This window comes from Heteronotia binoei, chromosome 10 (genome assembly GCF_032191835.1).
Source record: "Heteronotia binoei isolate CCM8104 ecotype False Entrance Well chromosome 10, APGP_CSIRO_Hbin_v1, whole genome shotgun sequence".
Lineage (NCBI taxonomy): Eukaryota > Metazoa > Chordata > Lepidosauria > Squamata > Gekkonidae > Heteronotia > Heteronotia binoei.
The window spans coordinates 25086678-25104269 of NC_083232.1; the positions used below are offsets into that span (position 1 = coordinate 25086678).

At 44.8% G+C, this 17592-nt stretch overlaps 1 protein-coding gene across 1 annotated transcript; it reads right to left on the reverse strand.

The window, feature by feature from the left end:
• Positions 1 to 282: 282 nt before the first annotated feature.
• On the reverse strand, positions 283 to 13917 carry KLF6 (KLF transcription factor 6). Its single transcript, XM_060248113.1, has 4 exons — positions 13114 to 13917; positions 9542 to 10121; positions 6879 to 7002; positions 283 to 4197 (listed from the first exon to the last, which is right to left on the reverse strand). The coding sequence occupies exons 1-4, from the start codon at positions 13213 to 13215 to the stop codon at positions 4146 to 4148; spliced, it is 858 nt and encodes a 285-aa protein (XP_060104096.1). The 5' UTR covers positions 13216 to 13917; the 3' UTR covers positions 283 to 4145.
• Positions 13918 to 17592: the final 3675 nt, after the last annotated feature.

Sequence of the window (17592 nt, forward strand, 5' to 3'; positions counted from 1 at the left end):
TTTTGGAACTCCAGCCCCGCTGTTGGACCTCCTGAGGGCACCTGGGTTTTGACTACTGTGTGACACAGTGTTGGAAAGGATGGGCCATTGACCTGATTCAACATGGTTCCTCTTATGTTCTAACTTCAGAACACGAACAGTCTCCATTGGTAATAAAATATAGATTAGAGGGTCCACAGTGACTTAAAACCAAAAGTTCTTCTGAGCTCCAAATCCAAATAATAGAAATTGGGTAACATTGCTTATAGTCCACTCAAAAAAAACTAAGAAACAGATCCAATATGCTGATAAGAATTTTTTTTATGTTATTCCAATAAAAAATACATTCATACAGAAATATAACAATCTTGCAAAAAACAATTTCAAATAAAATCTTGTAAAACAAATTTTTTTTTACAAAAATCTTACAAAGAGATTCTTTAGATAACAGGGTGCTTCCAAAAACAAAACAAAAAACAAACAAACAAACAAAAAAAAGAAATTTCACGAATAGAAATTTTCTTCTGAAATTTCAAGCAAAAAAAGTTTTTTTTTTCTTTCAGCTTAATTGAGGCTCAGTTATCACCTGAACAAAATGTACTTGCTTACCACAAAACTGACAGGTATTTTGACATCTGGCAGACAGACACCAATCCAATCCAAAAAAACAATTTCAGTATTTTGCAGTTGAGAAAAGCTAGTGCAAGGAGGAAATGGGGATTTTTATGGGGTTTTTTTTCTTTACTTAATAAGGGAAAGCATTTTTTAAGGAAAATACCACTTTAATCGTTATTACAGCAATTTCTAATTACAGCTAAGCAGAGCATATTGCAACTCAGTTGTTAAAAATCTCCCCTCAAAACAGATCTCTAAACAGAATGAAAAGTCATTTTGCCTTGCTCTTGGAACTCTGATCCACACAGAGGGCGACGTACTCTGAAATTGGGCGGTGGGGGGAGAGAGATGCTCCACATATGCAGTGGAGTTCCTCAGTGCAGTTGCAATGAATTTGTCAATGATGAGAACAAGGAAGCCCCTTTGTGCGTGAAGCTCCAGGTGTACACTGGAGCTCTCTAGACTGAAGACAGTTTGGAGACAGTGTTATTCTCTCTCAAGGGCTTTTTCTTTTTTTCCTTCCAGAAGGGCATATTCAAGCATTTACCAATCCAATGCAAAGCAAAATGGGGTAGATGCTTGTGTATTCCTTTAGAATCAGATAAAGCTTTACATGAATACATTTCAGAGAACCAGTAATCTTGATCATCATTTCTAGGAAAAAAAAGAAAAAAGCTGCCCCAAATAACAAGAAATGGACTACAGCTGTGGTTTGTATGTGTGTGTGTGTGATTGTTGCAAGGAAAGCAGTTTTCAAACCCTACCAAGCTTTTAGGAAACATGGTTTTTACAACATGCAAAAACCTTAGCATCATCGGCTGAAAAATGGAATACAGAAATTAAACAAAATTACCATTTGGGCCTTCTTTATAAGCTAAGGGGTTGAGAGATGTGGTTTTTGCCTTTGCTAGGATGTCTGTCTTTGAATGGCTCCGGAAAATACTGTTTCCAGAGGAGCTAAGAATATTTAGCTGGCCCTTGGAGGAAGGCTTCAACTGATGCCCTTCTCAGTGGTTAGCCACTAGAACACCAGAAGTGGAAGCAGCCAGCAAGCATGAGAAGTTCCACATGCCCCCCCCCAAAAAAAAAACCCCACAATGCCACGGGAACCATGAGACCCCGGAGGTCTCATCTGTGCCTCCATGGGAAGGTGAGGCAGGGGAGCAGAGAGCATTTTCATTGGCCCTTAAAGATGGCCATCACAATTTCAAATGCTGAGGACTAGCAATGGCACCACATAGCCTCATCCTGTGCCTCCGTTCACCTGTAGGGGTCCTAACATGTCACATGAGCAGAAGCTGAACTAAGCCATTGGATACCGGGGAACTTTTGAGCTCCCCAGCTATATCTCAATGCAGACATGTGCCCTCACAGAACGCTCATGCAGATTTGGGGTCCCTTTCAGAAGACTTAAGAATCAAAAAAACGGAAACACCTGAAGGAAACAAAAAGCGTCTTTTGAATCGTTTACCTCCTTTGGGAACAAAAAAAATGGAAGGAAGCAGAGGATTCTCCACCGGATGTTTTCTACCAAAATGCATTTTCTTTAAAAAAATAATATATTATCTATTTCTCTCTATATATATTTACACACACACACAGCTACACATACTATACACACACAAATATACATACACATTTTTTTTCTGCCTGCTTAGTAACTTTTTTTGCTTTTTTTTGTCAAACCAAAAAAAAAAAGGTACTTTATCTTCTTCTGCCTCAAGCGAGATAGATGTGAAACTTGTGCCTTTTAAGCAAATCTCTCTCTTTTTTGCCTTTTTAAATATTCCTGCACTTTTAAATAGGTGTGAAAAACAAAACCACATTTCCAAGCGCAGGAAGCTGAAGCCAATGGTCCTCTCCACCCCCCTTCCCCAACCTAAACTCAGTCACTACCCTTCCGGAAAGAAAGACTGCACGCGATGGAGAAAGAATTCATGGAAGGGGAATCACTGGAGGGAGAAAAGAAACCATCGGATGCAACCCAAGGTGGTTCTTCTTCTTTTTTTTTTTGTGGTGCTGGGGAGGGGGGCGGGGATGTATATACAGGTGACGATTGTGCAAGGTCAAGAAAACAGGATCAAAGGAAACAGATTCTCAAGGAGGCGGAAACTGGTCGGATAACCTCCATCCTCGGATTCCTCGTTACCCCCTGTAGTCGTTAGATTAAAAAAATAGTATATTGACAAGAGAATCAACATTGTACAGACGTATCAAAGGATGCTTCTGCGCGTGGAAACCCTGCACCGAAGCAACACTGTCGTCCCACCTCTGTGTAATCCACATTTGATACAGTACAATGTCAGGTGATAAGAGAGCCTTCATCAAGCCTACCTCACCCATACCCCTGTATAAGACCTCCCCCCCAAGAGGAGGTCGCTTTGCATAAGGCACCATTATTAAGGTCAACAGTGCATTAACAGCTAGAAAAAAAAACAGAAATTAGACCTCAAGGCATAAATAAGAGAGTGCGTTGGGGAGGGGGGATAGCTGCATGGTTTTTTTTTTCTTTTGTAAAAATAAAATAAATGACCAAACAATGAAACAGTTTCTAGCCTACAGTGGTCTTATCCACCCAACAGGACTTTTTTTTTTGGTAAAAAAAATTTAAAAAAATCAGATTCTGTATGTTACGTAACACGAACCCAATTGCATCGTAGCAGCTTTTAACTGGAATTGGGAGGGGGGAAAAAACTAAAAAAAAAAAAATTGCAGTCCTGATTAAAGAATGGAAAAAGCATATAGTTCCCCAGAACCATGCAATAACCTTTTGTATTATAATGAAAAGTTATAGGTTGTGTTATATTGTAAATACACAGCTTATACAATGGATTACAAATGAGCTCTGTAGCAAGTAAAACCGAGCTACTTGACACATTGCACATTTAATAGCTGGACCAGACACCAAAAGCTCCTCTCACACAGGATAGGGGCCCCTCCCTTCACTCTGGTGTCCTGACTTTTCTTCCCCTCCCATTCAGCTCCCCCTCCCCTTATTCTAAAAAAGGTGCAGACACGCCTTTCCCTCCCCCGCCCCCTTGGAAATTGACTGACGACTTGCCGTATACTTCTCCTCACATATGCGAACGAAAATAAAAGTCCCCCCCCCTCCATTCAGCTGACCTTTTCCTCTCTTACGGTTATAAAAAAAAAACAACCACAAGGAACAAACAAAAACAAAACAAAACTTAATGTGCCTCAGCATACAGTCGCCCAGTAGATCCTTAGTAACATACAGCCCGTCCAATCATTAACATTCTCAGTGCACGTGCTCACGGCGGAAGGCGTAGAAGCCGCTCAGAAGGTCGGGTACCAGTGTATGAGTCCAGGAGACCTAAACATCACGCACCCACACCGCGCAGTCGCTATGCCGTTTCTTACATCACTTTTTTTTTTTAGCCCTCTGAAGACCTTCCAAGGAAGAGAGGCCCTGGAGGCAACTGGGTTAGGGTGCAAAAATGGCATGCTTTGGCTGGAGCACGCATCCCTTCTTCCAAGGCTGCTCAAACCTTGAAGCCTCTTAGCCCACAGGATTTGACCTCTTTGCTCATTCAGAGGTGCCTCTTCATGTGAAGGGCCAGGTGATCGGACCTGGAGAAACACCTGCCAGGGAAGGAGAAAGAAGCAATGGTCAACCGTTGTATTGGAAACAGCAGTGGCTGAGATCGGAGGAAAGCAGCAGTGAGGTCAACTTGAAAGAGAGGTGGCATTTTGAGAGAGCTGAATTCAAGGCCCTCTGGCCAAAGAGCCAGTGCAGTGTAACGGTCAGAGTGTTGCAAGGCTTTCTAAATAAAAAAGTCCAGCAGGAACTCATTTACATATTAGGTCACACCCCCAATGACATCATTGTTTCACACTGGGCTTTTTAAAGAAAAAGCCCAGCAGGAACTGATATTTATATATTTGGCCACAACCCTGATACCAAACCAGCCAGAACTGCGTTCCTGCTCAGAAAAGCCCTGGAGTGCTGTCAGGTCTGGGAGACCTGGGTTCAAATCCTCACTCTGCCATGGAAGCTTGCTGGGTGACTTTGGGCCCATCACTCTCAGCCTAACCTACCTCACAGGGCTGTCCTTGAGAGAATACAGTGGGGAAAATAAACACTTAGACACATTTTTTGTAAGTGATAATATTTGCAAGTGTTAATAAGCCATCCCAGAATCTCATCTGTAAAACTGAAACAGCAGTGACTTTCATACAAGTGACAGTAAACACTAAATAATGCACAACCTATGTAAGTCATTTCTAGTAAAAATCAGTGCCGCTTCATGAGTCCCACTTTAATAGTGCAGAAAGCCATTAGTGGCTGAGCAAGCGCTGAGCAGAATTTGAGGTCATGTGATCACTCCACCATGCGGCCAGTCTGAAAACTAGCACATCGGATCAAGCGTTTGGAAGCACATTGAGTGCTATTTCATAGTGCAGCAATAATCAAAAGCGGGCTTCAACTCCATATACGCCACTCACATCTAATGATAGTGCTACCCTCTCTTTACTCCCAAGGAGCCCTAACCTGGACAGCCCAGGCTAGCCTGTTCCTGTCAGATCTCAGAAGCTAACTACTGGTGGGCCTTGTCTAGTATCTGGAAGGGTGACCTCCAAGGAATACCAGGGCTGTGACACAGAGGCCGGCAATGACAAACCACCTCTGAAATGTCTCTTGCCTTTAAAAAAAAAAAGCCTAACGTGCCACCTAGTGGTGCATAACATTAAAAAGCTAGAACTTCTGCCTGCCAGACAATCTTAGGATCTCCTCGCTATTCTACATACAACGCCATACAATTATTACGGGGGCTTTTTTGCAGCAGGAACCCCTTTGCATGTTAGTCCACACACCCTTGATGTAGCCAATCCCCCAAGAGCTTACAAGGCTTTTATTGCAGGGCCTACTGTAAGCTCCAGGAGAACCAGGGAGCACGGCCTAATATGCAAAGGAGTTCCTGCTACAAAAAAGCCCTGATTATTACTACTCCCACAGAGCACTCACACCCCATAAACACCCTGCGGGGTACATTAGACTGAGAGATAGACGGGAGCTCAACGCCACTAAGTGAGAGGCAGACGTTAAACTGCTTGCCCGCATCCACTCAACACATCCGCTACTTAGTGACTTTTTGTAATCTGTTCCTCCTCCTGCTAATAAACAACCATACTAGAAGAGTCAGGAGATTCACCCTAACTTTCCTTTCAAGGCAGATAACAGACAGTGCAACATTATACAAATTACTCCCCTCTAAAGCCACCAGGGTTTTGGGGGGGGGGGTGTATTTTTCAAATGTGCGCATGTGTGTGTCTGCACCTGGAAGTTGTGACAACTTTTGGTGACTGACCCCTACTGGGGGCCTGAAAGATATTCAGAGAGGCGGCTGAATAAAGCCTGTCCCTGCCCTCCAGACTGCTGGTATTCCTTGCACGTCTCCCATCCAAGTATTTGCCAGAGTCGACCTTGCTTAGCTTCCAAGATTTGACAAGATCGGGCTTGCCTGGGTTATCCAGGTCAGGGCTACAGCCACCAGTTTCAATGGGCTTAGACTGAGGCAGGTCTATGGAAGAGGATACTGTCAGCACAAGATACGTAAGACCATCACCAGAGGGATGATTAGGTTTGGACCGAAAGGAAAGATTTTTTTTAAAACTGGGACAGACCTCCGAGATAACCAACTCCAACTACTAAATGCAGTGATCACCCTCAACGGATCTTTAAAAACCTGTACCATGGAGAACTAACCCCAACTTCTGCTTCCGGATTTTCACGGAAATAGATCCTACAAACTTCTCCCACCCAGTTGTTTACTAAAAAAACATCAGCTGCCTTTCTTCCTTACTGCACGCAGGGTGGCTGACAACACTTATCCAGCGTCCTCTAGATCTTGGAGCTACAAAGTTGCTCTGTGACCCAACCTAGATCTCTCCTGCATAACTGCAACCTGCAATCCACTAAACTCTGGGAGTCGTGCCACTGGATTCCTATCAGACCGCTCTGGAATATGCAACTGTAAAAAGGCTGCAAAGACTCAAAACCTCCACTGGGAAAGTCAAGAATGGTTCACCTTTATGAACAAAGTTATTGCTGCTGGAAACAACGTGATGCCGTTGCTGTTCTGAGATGCTATTTTGGAAGACAGCCCCACAGATGCAATGGAGCAAGGCTAAGATGCACTGAAATGCCCTGATGTCTCGAGGAATTAAATATTAAACACACCGTTCCCCGCAGAAGCAAGTTGGGGGGGGGGGGGGGAGAAGGCGGGCAGCTCATAGAGGAGGAGGCGTTTCCCTTCACCTACCTGTCACAGTGATTACATTTAAAAGGCTTGGCACCCGTGTGCTTTCTGAAGTGTCTGGTTAATTCATCGCTCCTTGCAAAGCGCCACTCGCACCCTTCCCACGAACACCTGTAAGGCTTTTCTCCTGCAAAATAAAAACATAGCAAACATTATTAAGCAGCCTGAGTTTCCTCCAACCAAAGATAAATATGGATTCCTTTGTTTGTTTTCAACATAGGAAAGAAAGTTACTGAATTGCATGCACAACAACTCACTAAGTACCTCTGAGAACACTGATGGAGAATGGTGCAAGAATTTAGGTGTTTCTGAGATGGTTTGGGGGGCAACAGCTGATGATCTGGAAGCCGTTGAAATATGCTGGTAAGAGAGGCCTTGCTAAGAAAGCACTTGGCATCTACACTGGCTTATAAATGGCTACTCACCTATGGCGAGTACAAATTCTCTCCAGGTAATCTGGCATGGAAGTTGGATTCTCTGTATTAATGGTGATAAGGATGTGTGGGGCAGTGACCTAATAAATACTCTCAGGCTTGCTAATTTGGTCAGGTGTGTTTCCTTGATGCAATGCATGTATACAACAGGATCCAACAGGACAAAATTTATCAGTTCTGTAGGTGACAGTCTAACCTACGTGACTGCTAAGGCAGCCCACCTGCAACCAAGGCCATATTGTCCCACTGAATGCATCTAAATCAGGGGCGGCCAATGGTAGCTCTCCAGATGTTTTTTGCCTACAACTCCCTACAAGGCAGCCCAATGGCTGGGGCTGATGGGAGTTGTAGACAAAAAACATCTGGAGAGCTACCGTTGGCCACCCCTGAACGAAATAGTTCAAAGTCAAGCATTCCTCCATCACTGATTGATGGTTCCCAGCCAACCTTAACCACAGCACATGGAAAGAGATAGTTCAAACTGCAATCCAAGGGTAAGATTTGGTCAATGAAAAGAAGCAGTGTGAGTTTTACGGAAGGTACCCCTAGATTGCAAAGATCTGACAACTGCTCCCACCATTGCTTTTATTTCTCTTGCTGCAAATCCTTTTTTGTGTGTGCATATAATATACAGAAAGCAACACACAATGCTATATTCTCCAGAGTAAAAACTAAAGCCACCTTTGAGCATTCATGGAGCTTAGCATCAGTGCCCACAAAAGCAAGGAGAACCTAGGATCTGCAAAAATGTCTTCCTTTCAGAGGATTCCAAGGTAACAGTTACAGCCCAACAGTCAAAAATTGTGCTTCCCCTTTTGTGGCAAATGTAACATAGTTTCATTTCCATAGCTAAATGGATACCATGAAAGAATCTGTTCTCCTTCCTCAATCTACCCAAAGGCTGAGCTGGGAAAGCCCAGACACGAAAGCTTGTATTCTTCTCTTCCCTTCAGACAAGAGGAAAGAGCATCTGTGGGGTGCAGCCCCTTAGTTGCTTGTTGCAGGCTGTTGGAATCCAGCTCTTCAACTACAGTGGCAGTGCACCAGCCAGCCAGCAGCTCTATAAAGCTAAACCATGGTCATTGATGCTCAATATTGATGCTCGAAAGCAACCAGCCCAGCTATTCTTTCCATAAAAGATTCACACAAGCCCTGGAGTGACTATCCACCTCACCTCCTTTCATGTTAACTTCACAAATCTAGGGGGAAAAATCCAAATGTCATAACAGGAGAACCCTGTATCCTTCTAGCGTTCATGGAGACACTGAATAAAATGGTTCTACACTCCTGTTGTTTTATAATCCACAGAGCATGCACACATCTTAAGAGTCTTCTGCATGTCCAAGCATGGCTTTTCTTTCAACAGCCAGTGTTCCAATCAACCAGCCTCTTTAGACGTCTTTGAGAAGATTCCTCATTTGTTAAAGAGAAAAAAAAATCACAATTTCTTAGAAATGTCTCCATTTCCTTCTTGTTGCCAAGTTTCATATCTGCTGCCAAGTTTCATATCTGTAATCTAAGGTGTTTATTTTTTTGGCTCAGCCTGTTTTGGAACAGATTAGACAATCGTGAATGTTCTCAAACAAAGACTACTTTTAAAAAAAAATCAGGAACCAGTCATCAGTGACTGAAACACAACCCCCCAAAACTCCTACTCCCCCCTCCAGTTTTCTACATTCAAGTTCTCAAAAGCTCAGGGACAAAAATGAGGAAATGATGCCTTGCATTCTGGGAAGCCTCACAGGCATTGCATCATCAGAGGGCCTTCAGCTCTCACTCCAGAATTTTTGTAAAATGACTCTACCATCAGTTTTCTGTAGTTATCACCACCCAAGGCCAACCATACAACTAGACAACTCCATTATCTGGAAGGATAGTGCTTCTTGGGAAGCCACAGGGCGCTCTTTAAAGTCATTTTGGGATATGAGATTTGGCTAATCATGAATAGCAAGCAGATGGGGAAAAGACACAGAAGATAAAACTATGGGAAAGATAAGGCAATAGATCTTAGCGACAGATGGAAGGAAAACAGAAAAAAAATAGTGATTCCATTTAGGGCAGTGACTACCATTAAAGTGTTACATTTTTCAGTATGTACCACCCTGTAAAAGGAAGGGAACACACATTATCCAAGACCCCAATAACAAAAGATTAATACTTCATCTCGACAGCTGGTCTTGGACCCCAAGGCCAGGCCTGTGAATAGATTCCAGTAGACACAAAGGTACTCACCTGTATGAGTTCGCTGATGTGCTTTAAGATGTGAGCTTTTGGTGTAAACCTTCCTGCACCCATTGAATTGACACCTGTGGATCCGTCTTCTCCCATCCGGAGAGGCGTCGCCATTGACCGGAGTACCCTTTTCTGCAGTCTTTCCACCAGTACCAGTACGAATTTTGCCTGGTGAATGCATTTCACCCGGCGGACAATTCCATGGCTGAGAAGACAGTTCCTTTCCCAGCTCAGGAGAAGAAGGGGGAGTAGAAGTGACCGACGAGCTCAAGTTTCCTGTACTAGCTAAGCCTAAAACATCACTTATGGGATCAGAGGTAAACTTAGTCGTAGGCGAAAGTTCCTCGGAGCTGTCTGAAGATTCGCTGCTGATATCAGAATTCAAACTGTTAGTCTCTAAGTTTGGGCCACTATTGTGGTCCTCCTTTAGAAGGCCCGCACTCTTCTGTTCGGATTCCTCCTTTTTCTCACGTGCCAGAATAATTTTGGTCCACAGATCCTCCTGACTGTCAAATTTTATTTCAGAAGCAGACACATAACAGGGCTCGCTCTGCAGATATCGCTCCAGCTCTAAGCAAGTCTGGGAAAAAAAAATATAATTATTATAAAAAACAAACAAACAAACCAGTAACCTCCCCACAAAAACAGCAATGACAACCTTGGGATTTCAACTCCACACGAAGATGGACTGTTTGACTGCTAGGCTCCTTTAAATTTACAGGCCACTCAATCCTCATCCGATGGCTGTTACAGTAAACAATGAGATTCCCTAGAACTGGGCAAAAGTCCAAGCCCAAGAGTTCAATCCACCTACGTTTCCTAGCTATAACGCTGAATATGGTAACTCAACAGCCATCTCCTGGAAAGAGCAGTTCATTGCCTTAACCCCCAAAGCCAGGCTCTTCTCGCCTTAATTCCCCTGGACTCTGGTTTCCCAATATTTCCAACGCTTTATGCATTCATCCCAAGTTAATTTTGAATCTTGATACAGACGAAACTACAGAATTGACTTGTACCCAAACTGCAAACCCTACTGGCGTTCCAGGCTGCAAGCTGTGGTTGATGAACCCTATCCAAGGGGCACCGTAATCCAGACCGCTTCCTGCGTTTGAAAAGCCCTCCTAAGGGACAACTGCAGAGAATGCCTTGCTTCGCAAGAGGCACTTCTTGTCAGTGCTGGAGTGGCCATCTCAACAACAAAAAAATCTGAGCGATTTTTAAGGTAGCATTGCAAACCCCCCCCCCCACACACAAAAGAACAAAACCCCAGCATATTAAAACAGCAAACGACCGGAGAAAGGAATTGGTGGAAGTACAATTCTCTGTCTTTTTGAAAGTCCCACAATGGACAAGAACTTTATCTCCTGGCCAAGAGCGCAACTGTATGAGTCATCCCCCTATTTCTTTCACTCAATGCCAAAGCAGACTTCCTTTAAAATATCCCGGTCCTCCGCCAAGAAAGTACACTGTTCAAATATACATGGAACAAATGATCTTACCCTTTCTCCTAAAAAAAAAAATAATAATAAAACAACCCACCCAATGTGACACAATGTTCCAGTCCTCCCCACCCCCCACAACTACAGAGAACTTTGACAGGGAGAAAGGAAACTGCAAGTGTTGCCCTTGGAAAGTATCAGCCTGTACTTATTTCCCTTCAGAATTCAGGTTCTGCACAGCCCAAAGCGTCAGATAGAGAGGGTTTGGTTTCTAGGGCAAATTCTTCTGGCCACATGCCCCCCCCTCCCCGCAAGTGCTGGCTACCTTAATTTTAGCACGCTCCCTCCCTCCCTCCCACTCCCAGCAGCAACAAGCAAAGAAAATGCCTGACATCCCCCCCCCCCCGTGTCAGTTTCAAGAGAGTTCCTGTCATCTTAAGGGGCTTTTTCAGTCACACCACAGGTTAATTTCTCTTCTCCCTCCTTAACTGGGGAGCCGGGATGGAAGAAGTAGGGGGAAAAAATAATGCTAGGCAATCAATATTTATAGGCTTCCCTATAATTAGACAGCTGATTCGCAGTGCACTTTAAAAAAAGGGGGGAAGGGAGAATATTCTCTGCAAAAGGTATTGATTCAATAAGGAATCAGGAAGGACATTATTATTTGGAAGAGTCCAGCTCAACTTTCGAGTTCGAGGTGGATTTAAAATTTCCCCCATTATGCAAATCAGGTGGCAGAACCAGTCTGTCGCTTCTGGAGGGCCCAAAATGCCTCTGAAGGCTACTGGGATCCCAGCCTTGGCTCTTGGCCAAAATCCCAAAATGCCTGAAGGAAACTACTTAGATCAATTTCAATCACGTACTATCGGTAGTGCCTCTGAAAGAAAAAAAGGAGGGGGGTAGGAAAAGGAGGAGGGAGGAAACCAGAGAATGGAGGATACAATTGGGAAACATGCGCGGGGGGGAGAGATTGTAATACTTTTGAGTATCGAGCTTTTTTTTTTTTTTTTTGCTAGCTTCTCCGGCTCTCCAAAACAAACAAGGCACTGATCGGATCGAGCCAATCTTGTTGGGCAGAAAAAGCAAATCTGGCAGCCAGGGATTGGGGGGGCGGGGAGAGAAAGGCGAAGTAAACATGCCCCCCCCCCCCAAAAAAAACCCCGCCGCCTTTAAGCCTGGGCAAAACAAACAGATCTTGTCTTGACTCTCCAAGCCTCGGACAGACCCAGAAAAACAGAAATCCATGTCCTTTAAAGGCAAGAAAGTCCCACTATTTCCCCCTCCCCAATGAAAAAAAAACCCCCAACACCACCACCAGAGGCTCATTGTCGTATGACAGACAACTCGCCGGTTGGAGGGGGTAGGAAAGAAAGATTGATCCAAAACCCCCCAAACCAGACCCAAACTCCTCGACACACACAGCAGGGGAAACGTTGGCCATCTTTCCCAGAGCCAATCCTAGCGAGTAAGCAGAGAGTATCCCCCCCCCTCTGCCATTTAAACAGCAAAGAAGGGAGGGGGGAGGGGAAGCTGGAAAACAACTTGAAAATGGGGGAAAAAAATAATACTACTCTGGATGTCAAGCTCTGGTTTCAGGGCTGGGATGTGTTACAAGGCACGGGAAGGGAACCGGGGAGGGGGGGAGGGAGGATGCTTTGGCCAAGGCTTAATTCTAGCAGATCTAAGAGAGTTTGGGATTTTTTTTTTTTAAAAAAAAATTGCAATGGCAACATTCCACTCGCGAGCGGCTGTTGTTTTGATGAGCGAGCGTTCAATTCCCCCCCCCCCCCAGCCGCTCTTTGCAGGATCTGACAGCGCCGCTCACAACAGCAACGCTCTGGAAAGCAGGGAAGGGGAAGAGAAGAGAACATGCATTTTGCTAAAGGGAGGGGGGGGACACACTGACCCCAAACACCTGCTTAAAAATAATTTTAAAAAAGAAAGAGAGAGAAACCACTGAGATCTAAGAGAGGACTTCCTCAAAAAGCAACCAAAATCATCTCGTCTACATCAGTGCTTTCCGGGGGGGGGGGGGGTGGAAATCATTTCCAAGGCTCTAAAAGCGACAGTGCCAACCCCAAAACTCATCTCCAGTGTCTTTTCCTTTCTTTCTTTCTTTCCTTTTATTTTTACCTGTTGCCAATATTCCTCCAGAGAGGGCAAAGCGGAGAAATACCCCGTGTCGTGCACGATTTGCAGTTCCTGGAAGATGCTACACATCGGGAGAACATCCATGTCTTTGGGAAGTTGCACCCCCGCGGGTGGAATAATGACAAATCAACCAGCAGCCACAGTCCAAAGCCTCCCCCGTCCGCCAAAAGTCAAGCGTCCGCCGGCAAGCTGGCTGGGGCTTTTGTTTTTAACACCCGGGCAATCATCCACGGCGGCGTCCCCTGGCTGCTGCCGGCGAGGGTGGCAGGCGGCGGTGACAGCGAGGCGACCGAGGGTATTTACCCCGACCCACTTCCTCCTCCTCCTCCGAGAGCGAGCAAGAGGAACCGAAGTCCGCCACCAACGGAGCAAAACGGCGTGTCTCTAGGCATATATACATATATTCAGAATCCGGGATTCAGACGAACGGGGAATACATTTTTTGTTTCGTTTTCCCAAAAAAAGAGCAAAAGTTCCATGCAAAGTTTAATTGCACAGCAATAGAGAATATATATATATATATTTTTTTTCTGCTGTCGTCGTTTTGCAAAGGAGAAATAATAATAACAATTCGGCCCGACGCGGCTGGTCCTGGCTTTCGAATTCCTGCGGCTCCCGAGAAGAAGATAACTTGCTCAGGAGCCCACCCAATATTTGCAAACACTGCGATGACTGCGAATGTAACCCCCTGCAAAACTTCCCTATTCAAAGCTCGCCTTGGCCACTGCCTCCACCTCCTCCTCCCGCTGCTCCCTCCTCTTTTCGCTCCCCCGCCCTCCTCCCCCAAACTACTCTCGCTCCGCCCCCTTTACTCCCTCCGCTCTCTCTCTCTCTCCCCCCTCCCCCTCGCCTTCCTTCAACCACCACCTCGTGATCCCATTACGCCGGGGCTCCGAACGCGGCCCAATCTCTAACAACAAACTCGTTACACCGCGTTCCAATGATGTCAGAGACGCCCAATGGGCGGCCGCGACGCATCTCGGCTCCTCCTGGCGTGACCGAGCCTCTCCGTCAAGCCCCGCGCGATTGGGCCGATTCGAAATTCGACCCGTCCTGATTGGTCCCGCGCGCGGCAGGCTATTTTTAGAAGGGTATATAAGGCTTGGAAGCTGCCTGTTTTAGAGAAGGGCTCGGGGAAGAGCGGGGGAAGCGGGAGGCTTGTTGTTTTGCGGGCTGCTACAGTCGGGGAGGGAGGGGAGAGGAGGCGTTGCAGCGCCGCCGGAGGAGCGCGGGGGGCGCTGCTGAGCCGCGGTGGGACACAGGGAAAAGCTGCGTCTGTTGAGCAATCGCGGTTGGGGGCTTTTGCAAGCGGGGCTGAGCGAGTGGGAATGGCGCTCGTCTGTACTTGCCGCTTTCCCTGTACCTCCTTTCTCCCAGCAGCCGGTGGAGCTTCTCCGGATCGAACTTGCCATTAGGCATCCGTAGCCCCGAGGAATAAGTCACGAGAGATCCTAATATATATATGCACATACACACACACAATATTTTTGAGTGCTAAATAGTTTATTAAAATCTCAAAAGTAATCCAAAAATAAAATTTAACAAGTGAGCCTCAAAATTACAGAGCAAAAATTGAAACAGAATTTAGCCCTACAGTTAAACCCTCAATCAATAGCAAATAAAATCCCTCTTTTTGGTAATTTACGGTGTGAATTAATTAAAGAAGTTACATACTGGAAAAAAGCGAAACCATTTCTCTTCAAAATTAGACTTATACAATGGGCTATCAGATGTCATAATTTGTGATGCCAACTTATCGGAAACAAGGATATCCCCAGTGGCGGACTGAGTCTGAAAATATTGGTTGTCAGGAGATGCACAACTATGAGGCTATTAATTTTTATAAGAAATAAAATATTCAAAAAATACATTAGTGGAAAAAAGGTACTATTAAAACTTTCGTAAAATAAATTGTATTTTTTTTCAATAAAATGGTAATGCAGCATAATTTTTAGTTGCATTACAGTAATAATACTGGAAGTTCTATTATGTTTCCAAGCTACTAAAAGGTCATTAACATTTTTAACATATTACCTAATGTTTAAGGGGGCCCACTTCATCAGGGGCCCACTTGCCATTGGGCAAGCTGACATCCTGGCCAGTCTGCCACTGGATATCCTGAACTTTTATAGAACAAAATAAGAGTCAAGTACCTTTAAGACCAACTTAGTTTTATTTAGAATGTAAGCTTTTGTGTGCTCTCTAAGCACACTTCATCAGACGAGGAATCTGATGAAGTGTGCTTTGAGAGCACACGAAAGCTTACATTCTAAATAAAACTAAGTTGGTCTTAAAAGGGGCAATTGACTCCTATTTTGTTCTACTACTTCAGACCAACACGGCAGACTACTTGGATCCATACTTTTATAAACCATTTTCTAAGGGTTATCCTTTTACTTTTCTCTGCGGAGTCAGTGACTGCTCTCCCTAGGAGGCCAAGCATTTATTACCAGCTCCCTTGACTGGCCACTGAAGGAGCCAATCCGACTGAGGAAATTCACTAGCCTCCAATGGGATCCCAGATTTCAGAAAGCATCCATAGCCTCATCTGGGATGCCTGTCGACTTCTTTGTGTGAACGCGGGTTAGGAAAGGGTCCCGTTTAAATTGTAGGTGTCCAATAAACTAGTAATAATCTTAGCTGCATTTATAACTGAAAGAAAGAACCTTGCGTTGCTGGGCTGTGTGGGGGCGTGCAGGAGGGTTAATGAAATCCTGCCCCTTACTTGTATTAGCTTTTAACCTACTTACCTGTTTCAATTTATATCTTCTTCTACTCTGAGCCTTGCAACATAATAAAAGATAAAAGTCTATTTACCAATCCCATTAAGTGCCCTTTTCGCTGTGTGCTGGGTTTTAGGTGTTCAGACAAGGGGTGGGCGGGGGGTGGGGTTGAAGTCACAGTGTTTTTGAATAATGTTCTTGCTAAGGCTTTGGAGAACTGAGAAAGGGAAACAGATGCGGATCAAGCACACAAAATGTCTTTGGGTAAAGGACCACAGGACAGACCTGAATTCGAATGCCTATTCTTCCTTGAAGTTTATTGGGTAACCTTGGACCAGACCTTATTAGCCTTCTGCGTCACATTATCTGCCTTTCAGGATTGTCATGAAGTGAAAGCATGAATAAAGGCTATGTGTGCAACTCAAAGGTCCTGGGGAAAGGGGGGCTAAGTTGACATGGGCCCAAATCCATTCTCTTCCCAGAAGCTTTCTGGATAACCTTAGACAAGTTATTCTCAGCCTCCTACTTCCCATTGTTGGCCTCACAGGGTCGTTGTAAAGAGAAAACGTGAATGAAAGACCAAGTATGCTATTTCAAGGTCTTGAAGGGGTGGGAATTAAAATGTCACGGTCTTCCCCTGTTCCCAGGCTGTGAAGGTAGACTTAGGGATTGGCATGAACCAGCCCATGACTAAAGTTCATCACAAATTTTGGTCACTTTGTGATTTGCATTTGCGAACCGAAGAGCTGCCATGAACTTCCACAAATTTTGATGCAGTTTGCGAAGACCAGAAAACACGGGTTTAAATGGCTCTGAGGCATTTAACCCCCTGCTTTCTGCTCTTTGTGGAAAACAGCAGAGTGGAGGGAGCAGAAGGCAGTTCAAGTGGCTTCGAGCCATTTAAACCACTGTTTTCTGCTCCCCACTGTGTTTCACATGAAGCAGAAAGCAGAGGGTGAAATGGCTCATGAGCCAGTTTGGTTCATGAACTGGAGTTTTAAGTTCATGGTTCAGCCACAAGCCCAGTGGTTCATGCGCATCTCTAGTGGAATAGAGAGCTATCTCTTTAGAGTGCAATAGTGGAAGCCTCATTCATGGATCATAGTGTGCTCCTTTCCGAAAGAGCCCATTCGATTAGAATGTGGGAGATGCACGTGAACACATGAGAAGTTGTCTTATGCTGAATCAGACTATTAAGGCCATCAAGGTCAGTATTGTCTGCTCAGATTGGCAGCAGGTCTCCAGGGTGAGGTCTTTCATATCCCCTACAATCTGATCCTTACTGGAGATGCTGGGGACTGAACTTGGGACCTTCTGCATGCCAAGCTGATATTCTACCACTGAGCCACAGCCCCTCCCCAGTTTGAATGCCCATTCTGCCTTGGAAGCTCACTGGGAGGCCTTGGGCCAGTGATTGCCTAACCAGCCTCACTGGGCCGCAGTTTAGGATAAAACAGCAGTTACCCCCGTTCTCCAAAGGTATCTACTTCCAATGCAACCTTGGGTGATAACCCTGCTATTGACAGATACGAACCCTGAAATAACCCGCTTGGTGGCAAAATACCTGCCAATAGTGCTTTCGTTAAAACGTTCCTGAAACCATCCTCATCAATATTATGCACTATAATTTTTTTTAAAAAAGGGGTTTTATGAATTTAATAACAATGCTATGTAATTTTTGATTTTAACTTGATTTTTAAACTCTTGTGGGATTTTGTTTCTGCAAATTTGCCTTTGT